This window comes from Rhipicephalus sanguineus, chromosome 5, assembly GCF_013339695.2.
Source record: "Rhipicephalus sanguineus isolate Rsan-2018 chromosome 5, BIME_Rsan_1.4, whole genome shotgun sequence".
Classification (NCBI taxonomy): Eukaryota; Metazoa; Arthropoda; class Arachnida; order Ixodida; family Ixodidae; genus Rhipicephalus; species Rhipicephalus sanguineus.
Genome location: NC_051180.1, coordinates 22,096,740 through 22,118,050, shown reverse-complemented (window position 1 = coordinate 22,118,050; position 21,311 = coordinate 22,096,740). Strand labels below are relative to the sequence as shown.

The 21,311-nt window shown below is 45.9% G+C and overlaps 1 protein-coding gene across 1 annotated transcript; it reads right to left on the bottom strand.

Moving 5' to 3' along the window:
- Positions 1 to 13,806: 13,806 nt before the first annotated feature.
- Positions 13,807 to 20,452, bottom strand: LOC125756148 (uncharacterized). Its single transcript, XM_037660322.1, has 4 exons — positions 20,318 to 20,452; positions 17,818 to 17,985; positions 15,108 to 15,191; positions 13,807 to 14,038 (listed from the first exon to the last, which is right to left on the bottom strand). The coding sequence occupies exons 1-4, from the start codon at positions 20,381 to 20,383 to the stop codon at positions 13,973 to 13,975; spliced, it is 384 nt and encodes a 127-aa protein (XP_037516250.1). The 5' UTR covers positions 20,384 to 20,452; the 3' UTR covers positions 13,807 to 13,972.
- Between the last annotated feature and the right edge of the window lie 859 nt (positions 20,453 to 21,311).

Sequence of the window (21,311 nt, the reverse complement as noted above, 5' to 3'; positions counted from 1 at the left end):
TCACACGCAGGTGTGAACATCGGTCGCTTCGAGTCACTTTTTAACCGCTACTCGCAAACGGTCGCGCGACTGGTGCTAGACTCAGGTGTGAATGAGCCTTAAAGATGATTGGCACCTAAACGCTCAAAAGCATCGACCATAGTTGGGTGCGTCACATTAGATCTTAAAAATCAAATTCGTGCTAGGCATTATGCCTTCAACATAAATTAAAAGTTGTTCTTAACGAATATTATTCTTAGAATATCAAATAAACTATTTTGACTAAATAATAAAGACATACACAGGAAAACAAAAACAGCAAAATGAAAACAAACGAATATTCATTTTGATGGAAGGCCGTGAGCTAAGTATTATAAGCGATTGACTGAAGAATTAAATTGATTTGATTCACATATGGATTTTTACACAGCCATGTGTATTCCTGTCCGAGCGAACCAGCCCACAAGCCCCACATGATAGCAGCGCAGTTGAAGGGAAGGGTATACCAAGTTGCTGCAGTATAATTTCAATGGCTCGTTTTCTGAGGGAGGAAAAACGGTGACAATCCAATAGGATGGGATTGACTGTCTCTTCCTCATTGCAAGAGGAACATAAGAGAGAGATCGCCAGACAAGCTGGGAGCAAGTATGTATTTAGTCTTGCGGTTGGAGACCGCAATATTGTCATTGCTACTTTTGTTATTCCTAGTTTTTCAATATTTTCTACTTCAAGAGAAATGTAGGTGCTTCAAATCAGGTGAGGATGCGAGACTTTGTGTAGATAATAAAAAGCATACTTTCGAAATATGACTGAAGTAATGAAAGCCGCAACTGGAAGGAAAGACACAACCTGAGCCGCATTTGAAGTCTTTGCCAAACTGCATGCGACTTCGTTCAGCGCTAGCCCCTTTGTGCCAAGGTACCCGACCTAAACGAAGTTTTTGCAAATGATTTGGATCAAGTAAACGCAATGATCTCAGGGCAGGCGATATATCCCGAGTGGTTATTTCACAACACAATGATAACGAATCAGTGACTATTGTCACTGTTGTTATGGAAGAGGCTACCTTACGCATGGTTAAGAGCCAGAAAATTCACCGAAAATATTTGTGAAAATCAGGGGGTCTTACCGAAAAAGACCGGTCTAGTTTGGTGAAGAAAAGAAATTTTAACCCTAGCTTTTTCCTCGACTTGAAAATCATCGGCTGCTATAGAAAAATTGCATCCATCTGGTTCAAGTGGATCTGAATCAGTTAAAGAGGCCCTGCAACACTTTTTCAGCATGGTCAGAAAACGCTGCCGATCGGTAGTCGAGGATCCCGAGAACACGCGAGCCACACATTATAGCGCAGCACGCGGCCTGGGAATGACCATAAATTCGCAGTCAGCTAAAAAGCGCTTCCTCTTCTCGCGACAAAAGTGGTGCTTACAGCATCACAGGCATTTTGCACGCCATTGGCTGACTTGAACACGGTGCGATCGGTTGCTACTGCGGCCGCAGCGAGAGGCCGCCACTCGACCGGGCGCGCGCACGCGATCGCACTGAAATACGCCACGCGTTCAAAGAAAAAAAAAGAGAAAATGTGCTCAAGGTCAGGAGGCGCGCGTGACGTACCTTCTTCCCCGTGTCCCCCTCCCCCTTCTCTGCTTAGCTTCCAGCGCTTTCGTCGGGGCGAGAGAAGAGAGAAAGCAATTACAGTGTGCGACAAACCTTTGTAACTCCGCTCGTACTGGACGGATCCTAAAAATGTTTGCCGCGTTCGATTCGTGAGGCAATAAGTTCTTTTCGTGAAGCCATTTCATGGCTACTTGGAAAAGTGTTGCAGGGCCCCTTTAAGTATGTGCCATTGAATGTGCTTTGCCGTGTTAGGGAAAACAGAGATGCGTCCTCTCCGCCTGAGCGGCACCTCAGCCTTTATCATTAATCAAGTTGCCATGCTAAGGACACAATAAAGCATTCCATCACACTCTTTGTGACACGTTCCATTATTTTAGACATATTATTTTATTGCTTCTGCAGCGATGAATTGTGACATATTTGCATCAACAATCGTCAGGCGTCACGCAGTCACACTAGCATACCCATGTTATCCTTCTTTGATCGCGGAAATAGCCTGTCTGCGGGATAAACGTCTCTCACTTCTTGAGCGCTAGCTGGGCAGGTAAGGTCATTAGCACTGTGGGCACCCCGGCACGGGCAGCACTTCCCGGAGGAGAACAGTCGTTCGAGGAATGGTTTTGTACAAAAATGATGCAGTCCATGCCAGACTGTGGCTAGAGCGCCGGAAGTTGCGGCATTGTAATGAATGTGAGACAAGTGAGTCTAATCGAAATGTGATGGATCCGTTGGGAATGCACCACACATGAAGTACCTGCAAAAGTGGAAATCGCTGACTCTGTAGGAACTCATTCGTTGTCTGCTCACATATCGCACCGCTAAAGAATGAGTGCACCAGCTGCGGATAACTTTTCAAGTATCTTTGTCAAACTCAGCTTAGCGTCTACACCGCGAATGATTCCCTTGGTGCAAATATGCGTTGGAATGAAAGCACTTACTTGCATCGATCGAAATTAAGAGCATTTAAGGAGATCGCACACGCAAGCCTGTCCCGGCAATCGGCAGTCAATTCCGCGTTTGCGAAACTGTCTAACACCAGCAATGTCAAGACAGTGATAGGTGGCCACCGCAAGTTCCGGCTGTACCGTTCTCGGGTTAGTAAGTCAGATGGCTTCACCATGCAAGGGCTCACACCACTGGGAATTAAAGGCTCCAAGTAGTGTTTGATCAGTTGGAAGAGTGGATAAGCAAGGCAGAGGACGCCCCGGGCCATTCTCTGGAGAATTTGTTGAAATCAGAATGTAAAACAGTAAATTACTTTTCAACCTCTACTTGAACAACAATGGGGTAGTTAATTGCACCCCGCGCTTAGCCAAAACATTGAGTGCTCACTCAGCTGTCTTGGTTCCAAGGGCCGCGGGGACTGTGACCTGTGCTGGGCGATGCCGGTTCCTCAGGAACCGAACAGATTCGCAAACGACCGCAGGCTGCTCGTTTGTCTTGTCTTGTCTTGTCGCCTAGATCTTGGCTCATACCCACAAGGGGGATTGGTCACACTGTACTTTATAATGTAAATGGTTTACACAACGCTTGCTAAAAAATAAAAAAAGAGAGAAATTAGATAAGAACTATAATAACATTCCTTAAAAAAAAAGAAAGTGAAAGGGGCAGAAGCTTTCGATAAACCATAATATACCATAACACTATGGCATACCACTCTGGAGAATGGGCCAAGAAATCATAGTTTAAAATTTAGAAGGTTATTTGAACAATTTTGAATCATAAAAAATAATAAAAAGGAAATCTTAGGTAACTTGAAATGAATACTGCAATTACTATGCGATTTCGATAGTAGACCACACTGCCTCATTAATATGCGGTGGCCCTTTTCTTCTTCTGACGATGATGATTTCCCGCTAGCCTTGCTAGTGCCCACACCTCTTCTTCGTCTTCACCTCAGTAATGACGGCTCACGCCTGTTACGACTCGGGTCCGGTGGGTCTCGTCAACGGTAGCTGGCTCCCGCCGTCGTACCTGTTAGCCCACCTTAAGCAGAGAGGAAGGCACTCGTACATGAAGACAGAGGTTTATTTACATAGATGCATGATGAGAGATATCAAGAGAGACATTATATATATATATATATACAAAATCTTCCGCTTATATAGCCCCAAGTCAGACATCCCTGAGGCACTCAAAACCCGTGTTCGCAGCTCCCGCCAAACCGGTAACTTGCCGCCTCGGCGTCTGACCTCCAGAAAGAAGGCAATAAGTCACACAATAGACTCGTACGTCGAGAAGTCTAATTGGCGAACATTAGTGCGCCACACAACTCACGTGCCCCGCCCGACGACTCCAGTCCTGAATATCAGCGAGGAGGAAGTCCGAGAGGGGAGAGGGGAGGTGTCTTTGACATTGGGAAACATGGAGACAGCTTACTTGAGCACGCGAAAACCTTCATGTCTGCGCTCGGGTAAAAGAATGCAGTGGTTTGGTGAGAACCCCTTGAGAGGTGCTATCACATGCCGACGACAAAAGGCCGGAAAGGGGTGTCCTATATTCTCCCGATGTTTTGCTCGGAACCAGTCTACGGCGACATTTCACACTCGCTCGACCACGCGGGCATGAGCACGCGGGCATGAGCATGACAACGCGGGCATGAGCAACACTGTAATTGATGCAGAGGACGTGGGTCAAAACGAAGGTGTAAATGGGAACTCTGTTTACGTCGCTTTTACCGCCCTTTTATTCAATGCACCCAGTGAGTCAGTTCCTCATATGCCATGTGGGACGTCGGAATACAGTGCTGTATCAAAATATAGTGTTGTGTCTTGTTGTATCAGAAGCATATTTGATGCTGCAGAGGCACATACATCCCAGGCAGTACGCCGCCATTGGACCGATCTCGGCCCAACGCCGGCAAATGACGGCAGCAATATTGGCCCCACGTCGGCAAATCACGCTCGCGCTACTTTCACCCGCATCGGCCCGACGTCGGCTAGCCGCCTTTGTGCCGATGCGGGCTTGCCGGCTTCAGGCCGACGTGGGCTAGCCAGCGTCGGTCCAAGACGGGCCTGCCGTTATTCAGCCGATGATGGCAAGCCGTCATTGGGCCTATGTGCGCTAGCCGATGCTGGCGCGGTGTCGGCCCCGCCGACGTCGGGTAGCCGCCGGCGTGACCGTTTACACCCGTTATTATGTTTTAGCATGCAGTAGTGGCTTACCGTGCGCTAAGTACGGTAGTACTGTACCGTCGTGGTCGGCACGTAGCTAGTTTATATGGAGACACTGGCGGTAGTTGCTCAATGCGTAAAGCAACTTGATCAGGCAGGCTGATACATGTGTTATAAAGTAAAATGGCTGCGTGCCGACCACGGCAGTTCGGTATTACTGTGGTTACTGTACTGTAAGTCAGCAGCGCTAAAATAGACTATTCGCGGCCCAACGACATTCATCGACTGCCATTGGTGCCATATTCGAAAAATGTTTCCTAATTAGAACGACTGCTCCACTGATGTCTTAGTGTGCGATTAAGAACCACAATTCTGTCGAACCGTGCAAGGCCGAGAACGAAAGTCAATATTGTCTCTAACACAACTAAATTGATGAAAGGCCTGCTGCACCAACTACGCATGCGTCTGAGAAATTAAGGAGCAACACATTTGCAAGGTGATAAACACAAATTTATTCACAGATATGAACACACGCCAGCAGTTCCGGAATAATTATGCCATAAAGGAATATCTAAACATCTATAGATACCGTAGCCAACATATAAACAACCCCACAGCCCCCGTATTCCTCAAAAAAAGCAGGACAATCCTAATCGAGAATGGGATCAGGGGCAAAATCATAGGCGTGAGCAGGGTTCCCCTTCAGAGGGGGTGGAGGGGTGGGGGGCGAAGGTGCATCGCGGCGCCCCCCCCCCTCCCTATTAAGTCAATGTGTTTGGCAGACCTTGCGCCCACCTCTTCTTAGGTGACTACGGGGGCCGGCCGCCCCGCTGCCCCACTGTGCGCACGCCTATGCGAAGAGTTACAATCTCTTCAACCTTATGCGCGGCACATTCACTATAAATATTGAAAGAACTAGAACGGGCAAAAATAGGAATAAGGAATAACGAAGAATATCTTAGCTACTTGCGTTTTGTGGACGATATCGCGCTTTTCAGTAACGACGATGCCGAATCACGAAAAAAATTCTGGAGATGTAAACGAAGGCAGCATTAAAGTCGGATTAAAGACGGACCCGAAGAAAAGAAAGATAATGTTAGGCGGCTTGCCGAAAAAGCGAGATTAAGAGTGGCAACTGGACTAGAAGATTGTGTATACGCGTGAGCTAATTACGAGCAGAGGAGCACCCCCCCCCCCCCCCGCGTTTATTAAGTTCACCAAGGAACGGTAGGCATTCGCAACACATGACTGGCAATTAAACTAGCGTTATCCTTTAAGCGGGAATTGCAATCTTTTCAGTGATATCTTAAGGGCCAAAAAGATGGATAAGCGGCTGCACGCGACGCGAGAAACATTGCGAGCGGTACCACAAGATCCCATGAACTCTACATCTAAACAAGATAGACACGCACGCATTCCTAATCTAAAGGTAAGATTGTAATAGAAAGGAATCGTGCATAAAAACCACTCACGTGCGCCCGTTGGATCGCTAAAAACACGAGCGAATAAAAAATGCAAGCGCACCATATCAGAATACACAAAACACGATGGTCAATAGAGAATACGCGATAAGAAGAGAACAAAAATCTGATGACACGTAACAGTAGTGAACACGCGGCCTTATATGAGGTGAGCGAGTTCAACATGGAAGCAGGGGGCCACAGGTTTCTCGCTGCGGTGATCTCTGCCGAAAACAATGCCGGAATCCTGCCGCGTATCCGTCTCGTGCACGATTTTGACTTTCCACCACACATGTCCACACACCGCACTTCTTGAAGAATTCTGCTGGTCAGAGTAAAAAAAACCTGCTCCCGCAGCTACGATTGTCCCTCCGTCTGGACGGCTACCCTACCCTGCCTGGTCAAGCGAGTTTCGCGACAATGACGCTGAACGAGGGGAAGGGAGGGAGGGGGGGGGGGTAGAGGTTGAAGAAGACGAAAAAAAAAAAACGCGAATTCTCCCTTCTTGAAAGCACGGCTCAGCCTACCACAATGGTGTGCGATCCCCCCAGCATATCTATGGGCATGCCGTTTGAGAAAGGCGTTCGTCGAATTTTCAATGCATCACTTGTTGCCACATGTCGCTACATGAAAACTTTGCGTACACCACGTTGGAGCCGCATTTTTCATCGTATTTCACGTGCCATAATAATATTTTATGCGACTGTTTCTGGAAGCACGTGGGAAGCAATCGTTGAGCGAGATTTTTACTTGAAAAAGATATGTATGTCACAAAATGGACGGCAACGAAGTGCAAATGCGAACTCACAAACACGTGGCAAACGCGTGTTTGTCAGTTCGTTAAAGATGGTCAGCGGGCTAGTTGATTTGTAAACATTCAAACGACAAAACGTGTCTTCACTTCGCCCGGTCTTTTTTGCACCATACCTATTTTTTTCAAGTAACGAACCAACTAGCTCAGCAACACGCCTTGCTGAGCTTTTTACTATTTTCATAAAGTAAAATTATGTGACATCACTGAAGTAAATGCGCTTGTTACGCTTCACCCAAACACGCGCGTGAGTAAATATGTGTAAACACAGAGATAGGAAACTGTCCGTGTAGTATATGAGCGTTGGCGCCACACATTCAGCGGCTGAAAGGATATAGCGCTATAAATATGATGACAAGCTCGACTTATGCACAGAATCAGTATTCACATAAAACTTCTTCCGGTAAAAGCATTCGTGCGGGAATGTTTGGGTGAATTTTGATGCTGGATACATTAGTGAAGCCGGCCGACCAGTGGCAAAAAGATTTACGAAACACAAGTACTTCGAATTTGGCCCATGAAGTTAATGGTATGTGTTATAACGTTTCAACATCTTTGATAGCTTTGAACAACTGGTCAACGAAGTGGCCATCTAATTTCAGTCAGTTATTCTTCTAAAGACCACCTTTTTTTGGTAGAAAAGTGACTGAGCCAGTGCTAGTTGTTAGTCATTGTCATAGCAGAGACTAATAAGAGAATGCAAGCTATTCAGTCGGCGATACTTCGCGCCCCGAGTCGTACGTACGGCATTAGCACGGTACAATATTTGCACTTTGTTATTTGTGCTAGTACAGCAATCCATGTAGCGGTATTCTACAGCTTAAGCTACAAATATTCAAGCGCCTAATGCTCTATTGCATTACGATTGTATCCTAGGCGGGCGAGCTGCCGGGCTTCTTCGGCGGGCTAAAGGTAGAGCGCAACGTCGAGGTTATTCTCTTCACTGACGGCCGGCAACACGGCGTCCAGCGTCGTTGAGGGGCTTCCGTGAACTAGTTTGAACGGCGTCGTATGTGTGCGCTTTCTTACACTGCCTTGTTAACTTCAGGTTATCTGCGGAAGATGTTATGGCGTCCCACGTCATGTGTTCGACGTACAGTACATTGCCAGAATGTCGGCGAGGGTTTCATTTAGCCGCTCGGTGAGGCCATTCGCCTACGGGTGATGTCCGTCGGTGACTTGTGTGGCTCTATTTCAAGATGGTTTGCGTTAGCTCTGCCGTAAAAGCCGTACCTCTGTCGGTGACGAGGACTTTTGGAGCGCCGCGACGCAGGAGGACGTTCTCAACAGGGCATGTATAACTGTCTGGAGGGAGACAAGTTCCAACATCGTCGATAAGCCATCGGCTCCGCCGATGTCAGCTGAAGCACGGCAGAATGACGGCATGCTCGGCCCAATGTTGCCGGTGAAAACCATCGGCTCGGCCGATGTCGGCGAAAGTACGGCAAAACGGCGGCTAACTCGGCCCAATGTTGCCGGTGAAAGCCGTCGGCTAAGCCGATATCGGCGGAAGAACAGCAAAACGCCGGCAAACTCGGCCCAATGTTGCCGGTGAAAGAAATCGGCTAAGCCGATATCGGCGGGATGACGGCAGAAGGCCGGATAACTCGGCCCAATGTTGCCGGTGAAAGACCAACATCAGCTGAAAGGCGGCAAAACCGGCCCAATTTTGCCGGCAAAAGTCAGTGGCTCCGCCGATATCGGCGCCAGGCTGGCAATGCTGGCCCGAGGTGGGGCCGCGCACAGCCGCCGTAAAGCCAATATCGGCCCGACGTTGTGTGCTGCCTGGGATGATACAACGTCCAGCGGGCCGAAATGTGCTCCAGCGCTATATTGCACAAATTGAACTTAACTGATTCTGCTTATCTGGGCGCGTAATACCTGATACAAATAAGCAGTTTAGACACTAAACATGAGTTTTATCTCTTTTCGTTACAAAGAAAGCAAAGTGCGCGCACTTTGTATAATTTAATCCAGGCCCGTAGCCAGGGGGGAGGGGGGGGGGGCCGGGCCGCACCGGGAATTTTTATGATACATGGTATTTTACCGAAAATAAATAATGAAAATAGGCGTTTTGCTCAAATAGTCACAGTTTTCAGTGAGTGCACCCCTCCCCCCCCCCGAAAAAATTGCCTGATTTAATCAATCATAACGCACTCAGGGGAGAGTTGAGAGGGCGGGCACTGCATCACTGGTGCGAGCTTTTCACGCCTGAACTAACTACGGGCATCAATAACGGCTCGACTGACAGCTCGTCGTGCGCCTGTCTTCCATGGACTAGCCAAGCGTGACTGATGCTGTAAATCTTTTTTTTTAATTCGTGCCTACCGTTCACCCTTTTCATAGGGTGAACGGTAGAAATAAATTTAATTAAGGACTTGTAGAAAGAATTCCTCGATTGACTTTCGTAACGGACACTTGGCCAGACAAAAAGGCAGATTGTGTCGTCTACCTGGAAATAGAGAGCAAGAGCAAGTGGAAAATTTGTCGTAATAGTCAATTCCGCGTCGTTGGAATGATTTAATGAAATCATGTGAGGCTGATGATAGTGCTTTCATCCCAAAGTTTTTATAGATTCTAAAGCAATACTTTAATAAACATAAAAAACGCTGCCATGCCTTCTATACTGCAGGACTCGTTCCTTACAAGCGATCGTGAGTCATCTCTATGCATATACACTCCAGATTACTTCTAGCCAGGGTAATCCGTACAGGTAGGAGCACTGTGTTCGTGTTCTTGCATTATTTTGAAGCTGCACTTTTCAGTGTACTATGGTGAATATGAACCGACTACTTTAGCAACGAATTTTGTTAAAAGCACCAGATTAGCCCTTAAAGAAGACAAAGGAAATTTCTGACGAAGGAAGGCCTCTTCTATTGTTTCACGCTGCCAAGAGGCGCTCATAACATGTGGAATAAGCTAAAAAGAGCGTACATTCGCTTGTTATATGCGTTACGTGCACTTATTTCGAAAAAAAATATTTTAGACGACCTTATCGCTCTCTCAAGTGTCTTGAAGGGCCCTAGGCGTTTGGTGCGCGCAGGAGCGCCGCCACGCGGAGTAACGCGGAGAAACGCGCAGGAGACTGGCGCGCCGCCTAGCGAGTGCGTCGCGACGTGCATGTTACATCAAAGCCGGCGCGCACCGAAGCTATGGGGAAGCGAGGCGCACACTAGTCCTACACTTCGGCACTACGTACCCATCAAATGCGAAATTCCTGTGTTCTCTTCGACGGAAGAAATGTGTTCATTTGTGCAGCTTCGATGTGCACCTATCAGCAATTACTTTTCATTAATTATTTGTACGGAAACTGACCACATTTTGTACTAACGTTATGTTCCTATATCATACCTATAATATACAACCCTCGACACCTCCATTTTATGTTGTTTTATTGTTGTTTGCTATTCTTGAAATTTATGGACAGCCACAATCGGTGGGGTATCTAGGGTGTTTCGCAAGCAAGTAAATGTCGCTAGTTGCTAGTGCAATAATATGCAAATTAAGAATAGTACGAAAAGAAAGAACTCACTGACAATTGATACATTTCATTATCGAGTTAATTTTGTGCAGACTATCAGAACTTTTTTGCCGTTGTTATCTCCTTCGCAGCTAACCAACGCCCTATTTTTTGGAGGACAATACTTCAATCGGGGCTCTACGGCGTGCATTTAGAAAACTAAGTAAAAAAAAAGGATCTATCAATGGTCTAAAACACCGGTACCTTGCCTGCTAAGCTTTGTCTCAAGGTTAAGCTCTTTATTTTTTGTTGTAATGCTTTGCGTGAAGACAGATTTCACTGCTGTCGGCAAATTTAATCATCGCGCTAAAGCTATCTATCAGGGAACGAAAATTTATACCTCTGCTAAAGGCCCTCGCTCGGAGGTCATAGAAGGTTTTGTATTTGTTTGATGCGTGCGATATTGGATTTCTCCTCCTCGTCATGACTTCGCTCAACAGAGCAGCACTAAGGAGCTCTTGTTTCGTTGGGTTTTTTTCTCTGAAAAATGCCGCAGGAGGCCCAGACTTAACAGAGTCCCGACAGTATCTAAAAGAAGGAGGCTGCCCGCGTTATGAAATAGAAAGACGTTACCATTACCAACAACCAAAACAGCACGCTAGTCCTTCCTGGGGTGACCTCGGGGCCTGCTGTAAATCTACGATAGAAACAGCAACGATAAAGAAATTGTAAATGAAAGAGGTGGCAAAACAGCAAGTAATGCGCCGCAGGAAACTGTTCGCGTTTATACGATGAGCGTATTTCTTTAGCGCTTCCGAAAAAGCAGATAAATTATGTTAAACAGAAATTATGTATTGCTCTTGTCTTATAGTTATTCAATAATTGTAATATAGCATTCTACGTCCCATGCTTTTTTCTTTGAGGAAATGTTCATTGATCAAGAGCACAAAAAGAAAAATCCTGTCGGGAATGTAAAGTATCATTTTTTAAAAATTTTTCTTGGGGTCGGGTCAACACAGAAGTTTCGGTCCCGTGAGGGAAAAGGACAGATGCGAGCTACAAACGAGTGTGACAAATAAATATCGCACCTAACACGATAAATAAATTGTCAGGCGCATCTATGCGGCCAGGAAACCAAGAATTCAACGCGCTGAAATCAAAACAAACTCAGAATTTCCAATGATGTTCACCCAGAATTGGAATGGCCATGAGTGGTGACGTGAGCTCGATTCTGAGAAGTATAAAACCGCTAGAGGAAACTTATAGAACGGTTGAAAAATCCAGTGAGCAAGAGGCTGAGAGGCAGCTGTCATAATGTTTAACGGCTTCATTGGGGACCACGAAATATGACTGTGTCCCTAAGTGATCATTGCTGGTGGCTTCGGATCATCAATCGGATCGCCTGTTAACACTCTACGGTCTTTACAAGAGCGACATTCCATCCGTCCGTCCATGCGCGCGCGCGCGCGTGTGTGTGTGCGCGTGCGTGTGCGTGTTTGCGTGTGCGTGTTTGCGTGTGTGTGTGTATGTGTGTGTCCTGCAAACACCATTATTGTTTTAAACAACGCACGCTGATTTACCCTCACATCTCTGCTTCTCCCGCCCACATCGTACGCCAGTTCACGTGTAGAAGAGGAAAGCTAAAAATAACTACGCAAGCAAAAATATACAATACGTTCACGGGAATCGGTGTAGCAAGCTGCCGCCTACATATAAGAAAAAAGGCAAGTTAAGAATTCGTGGCACATTATTTACTGTGATGCTAAAATTATTCGTTCGGCCGCGAGTCAACATTACGTCAGTGCAACTGAGCCCGGTCCATCAGTGAGTGCAGTACTTATGTAGGCAGCGGCACCAATTTGCATAGACACTCTAAACACACCATTTAGGCAGAGACTGCCACAGCCATTGCTTTGCTCACTAAATGTTGTTCATTTTGTTGCGTTTTTCGAGGGGCGGTTTAAATTTGCATCTAAATAGAGTCGCAACCTGGAACGACTGAAAGCAGCATAAAAGTACCCGAAACATGAGGCCGAGTTTGCCTACGACTAAACGTGGGACTGGAATATAGTTTTTTTTTCTTTAGCTTTCACTCTTTTGTCAGCTTTCGGCACTCAGCGCGCACAAACAAATTAGGACCACACTCTCCAAAGTTCGCGCGTGTATTTTGCGGTCGGTCTATGATTTCCCTTCCGTATTGGCTGTGGATGGGAAACTTTGAACCTTCCGACCTTCATTAACATTAAGCTGCTTGGAATGACCATAACTGTACACAAGCCCTGGGCCATGTGAATGCGAATATTGCAGAAACATGCGAGAGGCATTTGCACTGTGGCGGGCGCACTCAGGCTAATGCAAACGATTGTTACAATGATGATTATATCGCTCAATACTAAACTCGTCCGTCGATACACTGTACACTATAGCATACATACCTACTAGAGCATAATATTCATACCCCAAAATAATATGAACATCTGTCGACAGAACCCCAGTAACTCGCAATATTTTGCGTTGTGCTAATGCACGTAGAGATCCGACAGAATGAGCCAAAATAGGTAGTAGAGAATTGACACGTGGCAGCATTGGTCAGAGGATATCTTGAGATAAGGCTTATTATGTTTACAAATGCCTCAAACAATTGGTGCGACATGATTCCGTTGTTTAAGGTTTTAAAATTCGCGATGTGCACAGCAACTGAGATGGTTGGCTCGCATAAGCTTGCCCGAGAAAGGCGCTCAACTACGTTAGTTTCTGTGCTGCGTTGCAAAAGTGTACTCAACTCGAAAAAGGCCGTGTTGCGTCCACCACTGACTCTTTCTCGCGTAATCTACCTAATCTTTACATCTAAGACTCGGGTGCGAGCACACTCAGTTTGTCTAAACTAGCGGAAATGAGTACGTAAAATACCAAGATCGACGTAACGATGTCCAAAGAGAGCTTGCATGCCTTCACAAACATTTTGATCACAAAAAAAGAAATAAAAATAAAAATAAAATAAAATGGTTCTCGTTGAAGCAGTGTCGTGTCAGTGGTTACGATAGTTAGAGTTACGCGGCATCTCTTTGAAGTGGCTGCTCCAAGCTGCCTATGGAATACTGTGTTATGGGTTCAATCCACGCGTGTTCGCGTCAATGACGAGCTAATGAGACAGGGCTCCACGCGGCAATCAAACGTTGACGCCGGACGTCAATGTACAGGGGATTCTCGTTGAGTAATAGAATAGCAATTTACTTTTCAACCACGGTGTTCACTTGTATGCTAAATGCGTTACAACGACTGCAATCGAAACAGACCTTAGCCGGCCCTCGACGTTACGCACGCTGTCTGCGTTTCGCAGCATGCAGAAATTTTCGCAGTCTTGACAATAGGCCCCTGCTTGGTGCGTCACCAGTCCGAATTTTATTTTGTCACAGCGCAGGTCCTCAGTGGATTAAATTTGTGCAACTTCTCGCCTATGTACAATCGTGCGTGTAAGCCACATGCAGTGAGATGAGGCCCGTGAGCACGCCAGTTTGAGCTCCAGCCACTCTCAGTAGCTGAGAATCGAATAAATAAAATGGACGAGATGAAAGCCCCCGCCGACAATCGCGGTCACCTGAGAGACCAAAAAAATAAACAAATAAAGACGAAGTCAGTTAAGAGTGCAACACTTGAATCACATGCATGCATTGTGAAACTGAAACCTTGCTCCCGAATTTAAAGCGACTCCACCTATAGACGCGCAACGGATATTTTGGTATATGTGACAATTTTTGAGTTTTATTTCTCTCAACCTTGCAGTTTATACAAAACATGGTACCCTTAAGCTACGAATTTATTTATTTTTTTTTATTTACTCATTTATTTATTTATTTACAGACCGTGCTGTCTCAATAAGATGGACAAAGCAAGAGTGGGCAAATCAGGCAGTAGATCAAACAACAAACACAATGCATTAGAGACGTATTGCAAAATCTGCTTAGGTAATTCTTTCAAAAACTGTTCAATTGGCTTTTCCGCAAAGAAACATCCGCAAAGAAACATTGTTCCAAATGTCAACAGCGCTTGGAAAAAAATAATTCTTAGAGACTTTGCAAATGGCTGGAAAGGAACAATATTAAGTGGATGGGATCGGTGCGTGGCACACCCAGTGGAATGAGTGAAGGAAATCGGTGCTTAAACGCAACTGCGGCCTTGTACAATCTTATGTAGCAAAGTGGTACTCTCAAGCGTGCGTATTATGTGACAAGAAGCTCAAACACAAGTTCGTAGCGAGCAAAACCATTTAAAACTAAATTCGTGGGTTTTACATGCCCAAACCTCCTATATGCGATAATCAGGCACGACGTGTGGGGGGACTCCGGATTTAATTTATCGAAGTACCCGGGCGTTTTGCATTTCACCAACATCGAAATATGACGCTTTGGCCATGCATCAAACCCTCTCTCCTCATCCTTTGTAGCGGAGTGCCGCAAACGTTCAGCCACCACGATGGGTAAAATGTTTTTTGAATATTCTGAAAACATGCAACCATTCACGATTCACAAGTATAGCGCTAAAAGTTTGGCGCCTGTTCTAATCAATCAAAACGTAACGACGTTAGGTAAATATTGCTCTTTCCATTATTCATGAGAAAACACCAACAATCGAGATATGAAAACCCAATGACATCTTGTATAACTTACGCCATCGATGAAAGATGAGTTGCCAACGCAGCCGACTCCGCCAAATATGTAACATCCTGCTGCGACGAGTTGAAAAAGGTTGTACTGGAAGGCAGTAAATAAAATTTGTTTCCGAGGAGCTATAAGCATGCGAATAAATAACAGTCATTCTTGGGTAATGAAGAAAACGTTGTACGGGATCCCTAGATGTAGCAACCAAAGCGGCTACTCTTCGCACTTTGTTTAGTAACTAATCTGCCTCAGATATAGTAGAATGAAAAGCCAGGGTACATGGCCACATGACTTCTACGAGCGTAACAACTTCATAGTAGAGTACAGTGCAGATACACGAGACAAGAGAGACTGACGGGACTTGTCTCGTGTATCAGCGCTGTTCTCTGCTATGAAGCCAAGCAAACAAGCTCAAGTTTAGACCCTTTTAGAGCGTAACAAACAACATCCGAATGATTCGCAACATTCATATGCTGAACCAAGTCTCAGCTTCTTTCCAAAGGAAGAGTGCACGCATCAACTAAAATATGCTGATGCCGTATGACAGTCTTGTGGTCTGACAAAAGAAGTAAGATAAAGAAGTCAAATATGTATCAAATACTGTCATCGCAGATCACGCAGGAGTTGAATAAAACTACTTGGTACCTTGAGCAAGTTCTTATCGGTCTCTATGGTGCGCTGTAGAAATAATAAAAAAATTACACCATCTCCCGCCAGAGAGGACCATGAGGCGATGCGAAGCCGGAGCACTTCCACGATCGCGTTCCGTTGGCGTTCGTTGGGCATGCTACCGCCCTCGGGCATGCTACCAACCTCGCGTCGTGGAACGCGAAGAGGAACACTACGCGCGTCGTGTCTTCCCTCTAGCCTGGCCGTTAATTTTCACAGGGCAAGCGGGGAACGCGGTCTACAGGCGCGCGAGAGGGAGGCAGCGTAGGAGAGGAGAGAGAGGGAGGGGACGCGCATGCGCTGGCGTTCATCGTGGCGCTACGCAGGAGAGAATTTCGGCATGTCGAGCCCGCATTTCAGGGGAGGAAACCGAAGCAAGCGCTGGACTGAACGCGCGCAGCGCTCTACCACTTGAAGGAGAGTAGACTAGAGGAGGAGAGTAGCGCATGCGCCGCGAGAGCAGAAGCGAGAACGCAGAAGAAGCGCAAGCAGCTGCTGGTAGAAAAGTGGAGAGAGTAACGCGCAGCTGTTGGAGAGAGGGAAGGAGGAGAGTTGCAGATGCGTAGTGTGAGTGCGGACTACCAGGCCGCGGGACATACCCCCAAGCAAGAGATGCTCCGCATCTAAAAAATTACCAGGCTTCCGCAGAACGCGCAGGATAGCCAAAGCTTAAGTTGCAGGAGCTGCCTTCACAGAGCCCGTTTAAACTCTCGTAGGGCACCTACTATAAGCACAGTTGCGACGTGCCCCCCGCGCCATAAGTCATCATTATTTTGCAAAGTAGCGAATCGCCCCCTACGCGGCTCTGTGGCAGCATGAACACCTATGTAACAAGTCGTTTTGTTGTTGCTGCGGCGGACAACGATGACCACGATGAACATTGATGGCGGAGCCCTTTTTAATGGGTGAGAAGCTTTAAACCACGCACTCATTAGGCAATCCACACAGTGTGACGCCTGCTGCGATTCTGCTCTTCTGCCACGCAGTAGTACATCTGTTAACGCGATTCCTCGCCAAACATGACACCTTTATTGCGTCTCTTTCAGAAAATGATTGAAACACTGGCTATATATAGGTAGACTACTTGATTGCCATGCAGAACGCCTGGGTTCGAATATGCCGCGAACCTTGTTTTTCTTTTTTGTTATGCCTGCTCTGCAATGTACATCCTGGCCCACTTGCTGATTGCATGCCGGTTATTTCAAACAGCCATATGCAACCGGAGATGGATGTGAATGACGCACGACAAACGAACGACGACCACCTAACCGAAACGTGGGAGGCCAAGCTCGCCCTCAAGGACTTGGAATAGCAGCGACAACTCGTCACCAGGGTGAAGAGGACAGTCGAAGCCAGATGATTCCTTGACTAGAGAGCCCTCCCACTTAAAGGTGATACCGGGCGTCGTCGGGACACTGTTTCGAAAATAAACGTTTATTTCGAGTTTCTTTCTCTTATGTGGGCGATAACTGTGACGGATACCGGTAAAGGACATCGGCGGCTGACAACATCGCCACCAATATCGGCTGTTGTTTCGAGCTCGTAACAACTTACGCTGTAAAATAATGATTTCTGGATCATTTTATTCGTGAATTTTTTTAGATGGTTTAACTAGACGGGAATCATTAGCGAAATACCTTGCGACCGTTGTCCGAAAGCATGGTTCAAAGGGTCCCGCATTTCACAACCAAAGTAGTCTTTATTTACTTTTACATGAAAAGACTGCATGCGAAAAATTGCGAGATATATTTGTGCTGCGTAGTATCAGAAAACACCAAATGCAGTAACAGACACCCCCCTCTCCCCCCTTTCTTCTTTGCAACTAATACTTCTACTCATCTATACATCCGAGTTTGATTCTCTCGTCTTCAGTTATTTAGCTACTCTTTGTCAGTTTTTTTCGCTTTCTCTTTCTCTCTGTGTTTTGCTTCCCTTCTCAACTTTCTACAAACCTTCCGATTTACATGCCCACTGTTTCGTTTCTCTTTTCGCCTTTTATACTAACCATGTCAGTTTCTTTTTATGAATCTGCGTGAGGAGGCACACTTACATAAAACAATCTGGGGAGCATGAGGGCCGTCGTGATGCTCATTGTAGACGACATGAGGAAGAAAATTCCGTTGATCGTGAAAACGCACACGCAGCTGTGTAGGAACTGCTCGCTCGGCGTCGTTGCGCCCAGGCAATGGTACATCGCCCAGAGGATGGCGCCGATCACCTGCGTAGAACCACATTGCCCCGACGTTACCGAAGGCGGCCGCGCTTTGCACGGACGCACAGTTACACACGCTCACCGATTCCATAAAGGGACCCCTAAACTACGCCGTGCTCAAAGACAGAGAGAGTGGTTTCTTTCTCGCCTTCACAACCCTTCCTACAGGCGTTACCTCCTCCTCGCCACGAATTTCTCTACAGTAGATGTGGACAATACCAGCACTAAGCAATGAACCTATCAGGACTTCGCGCTTTTCAGCTACACGCTGTTATTTGGTCTTGCGAAGTCGGAAATGCGTACAAAAATGTGTAGTCCGTTGATCGCCCACGATAGCCATGCGAGACAAGGCAGAACGGGCGTGCGACCGCATGACAAAGCAGGGTAGAAGACAATTCAAGCCTGATAGTCCTCGTATATAGACCAATCAAGAGCTTATTTTCTCATTTACAAGCAACTTCCTCCTGAAATTTGAAGATTACTTCTGCGTAACCCCGCAATGGCGGACGTGTGATGAAGCGGAAAACTGACAACCACCCATTAGTAAAATTTGCTTGAATGAGTTTCCTTGTTTGAATCTCCTTGCAGAATTTCCTTGTAGGATTTACGTGCATGGATGTCTTGTAGGATTTTCTTTTAGAATTTCGTCGTAGCAGGTCGTTGTAGCGTAGTGCTACAACTAAGTGATTGTGTGATTGTCAATTTTCTTTCTCATAGTCCCACTGAAATTTGCAGTATAACATTTCTACGTCAGCAACGCTATATGGTTTGAAACAGTGGTAACAATGTAAAGAAAGCAAGCGAAATATAATGCATTCCCAGAGAAGCCCAGTAGGCAATTTCTTCGGCACAACCTACAGTTTTTTAAGCAAAAACAAGATTTTTAGCGTACGTGTTTCTTTCCCCTATTTCCGCTCCTACCTCCAACCATGGTCCGTGTCGTGTTTATTGGCCTAGCTTTTTTTTTACTAAACTAAAATATGACATCTTTAACACAGCATTTTTATTACAGTTCAATTCACTGTCAGTATCTAGAAAATCACTTCAGGGCCTCACACGCCACCCCTGGCGTGCTTTTGAATCGCCGTTTTTTTTAAAATAAACACTGAAGCATTCGAATTACTGAACATTCTGAGACCGTTCCCCATGCCCTTACAGTTCCTGCTTTCTGTAATTTCGGTTTAGAATTCAGGTAGTACACTAGATTTTCAAACTTAATCTAACAATGTGTTAGGGGGCAGTAAGCAACTGGAGGTATTGTCACGACGGTGGTGATACGTATTTGCTCTGTCATACAATCTCGCGGCTGTAAATGACATCGCACGTGGTTTAATGAGAACTAACAGACAATAATGCCAAGGAAAGTATAGGGGGTGTTATTTGTAGTAATTAGAATATAAATGTGAATGAAGTGGACGAAAAGATAACTTACCGCCGGTAGGGACCGAACCTGGGACCTTCGAATAACGCGTCCGATACTCTACCACTGAGCTACGGCGGCGGTCATCCTCTCGTCCATTTTATGGGGTATATATGTACATGTTAACTTAGGAGTGTTAGTCAGCGCCGATCGCAGCCATGGCGGTGAGTGTGGAACACTCTTTTTTCTGCCTGTTGGCGTCACGTAGCACGTGACCGCATCACGTTGACCGCATCACGTTGACCGCATCACGTCATGTAGCACGTGACCTGCTGGCGTCATGTGCTACGTGACGCCAACAGGCAGAAAAAAGAATGTTCCACACTCGCCGCCATGGCTGCGATAGGCGCTGACTAACACTCCTATAGGTTAACATGTACATATATACCCCATAAAGTGGACGAGAGGATGACCGCCGCCGTAGCTCAGTGGTAGAGAATCGGACTTGTTATTCGAAGGTCGCAGGTTTGGTCCCTGCCGGAGGCAAGTTATCTTTTCGTCCACTTTACTTTCTTCGCATTTATATTCTAATTACTACAAATAACACCCCCTATACTTTCCTTGGCATTATTGTCTGTTAGTTCTCATTAATATTGTGTCTAACAAACAAAAACGAGCCCCTAAAAAGTCACCTTCTTTCCTTCGTCGCACGTGGTTGGTGTATGTGCAGTCCTAAGCTAGCTTTTTGGTTAACTCCCACAATTAGCAATAAAAAATTATTTGAGAAGAGACACCACACAGCCAGCGTACAGTTCGAGAGCTCCATGGGCGCAAGCGCGGACACGAGTAGCGTGGCGCATCCGCTGCACTCGAATTGTGCTCCTGTTTGGAGTTCTAGTTAGCTGTGAGCAAACGATATAGCGCGATCGACGACTCCGTCGGCTACATAAGTCGTGTCAATATTGCACGCAAACTCACCACCTCGACGACGTTGAGCCAGCCATCGGTCGTCATCGTGTACTCGCGGAAGTAGAGACGCACCATGGCAATCGCCTTGACCGCTTTCAGTCACGCGTCGTGGATGTGAACGTTTTGCTTGTGCTGGGCACGTTTGCTGCATTTTACACGATAATTACACAACATTAATATTGAAACTTCGAAGTTATCAGTCAGAAATGCAATACAACACGTTAATAAAGGTTTCCTGCTGTCATAATCATCACCATAATCATCATAGTCTACAGCCTAATTTATGATCTCAACTGCCAGACGAAGACCTACCCCAATGATTTACTATATACCCTATTTTGTGTGAGCTGGTTTTACATTATGCCGGCGAACGTTTTAATTTTGTCAATATGTCTGACCCTCTGCCGTCTTCGGCTACATTTCCAATGTGTTGGTATCCATTCCGTCGCTCTAATTAACCGTCGCTTATCTGTCCTTTGTATTACGATGTCAGCTAGATTATCGACTATCCCTGTTTGTTTTCTCATCCACTATGCTCTCTTCCGGTCTCTTAATATAAGGTTTGGCTATCATTCTGCGTTCCATCACAGCTTCTATTGCATTTTTAGTAACCGCATGGCGTTCAAACTTCAGCTGGAAAGACTGAACAGGGCAATAGTTTACAGGGACCAGCATGGCTTGAAGTTGTTGATAATAATAATGATGAGGATGATGATGACGATGCTCCCATGATGAATGACACCTGCACACTCAGGGTGATCGGTGAAGGTTTGGTTTGGTGATATAAGATGTTAAAAATGTAATTCATATGAGGCGTTGTGCCGGCAATTAAGTTAACAGCTGTTCTTAATGAATAATAATATTATAACACCAAATAAATTACTTTGACTAAACATTAAAGAAAAACAAAGTAAACAAAACGAAAAAAGACAAAGAGAAAACCAGTATCACGGAAGACCATCAGCTAAAAGTTATGATCGATTGATGGAGCAGTAAAATTCAT

Excerpts from the sequence above, each read along its gene's own strand:
- LOC125756148 (XM_037660322.1), bottom strand. The coding sequence starts at position 20,383 with ATGGTGCGTCTCTACTTCCGCGAGTACACGATGACGACCGATGGCTGG. Across the intron at positions 17,986-20,317 it reads GGCTCAACGTCGTCGAGGTG|GTGATCGGCGCCATCCTCTG; the intron begins GTGAGTTTGCGT and ends GGTTCTACGCAG. Across the intron at positions 15,192-17,817 it reads TGCTCCCCAGATTGTTTTAT|TACAACCTTTTTCAACTCGT; the intron begins GTAAGTGTGCCT and ends ACTGCCTTCCAG.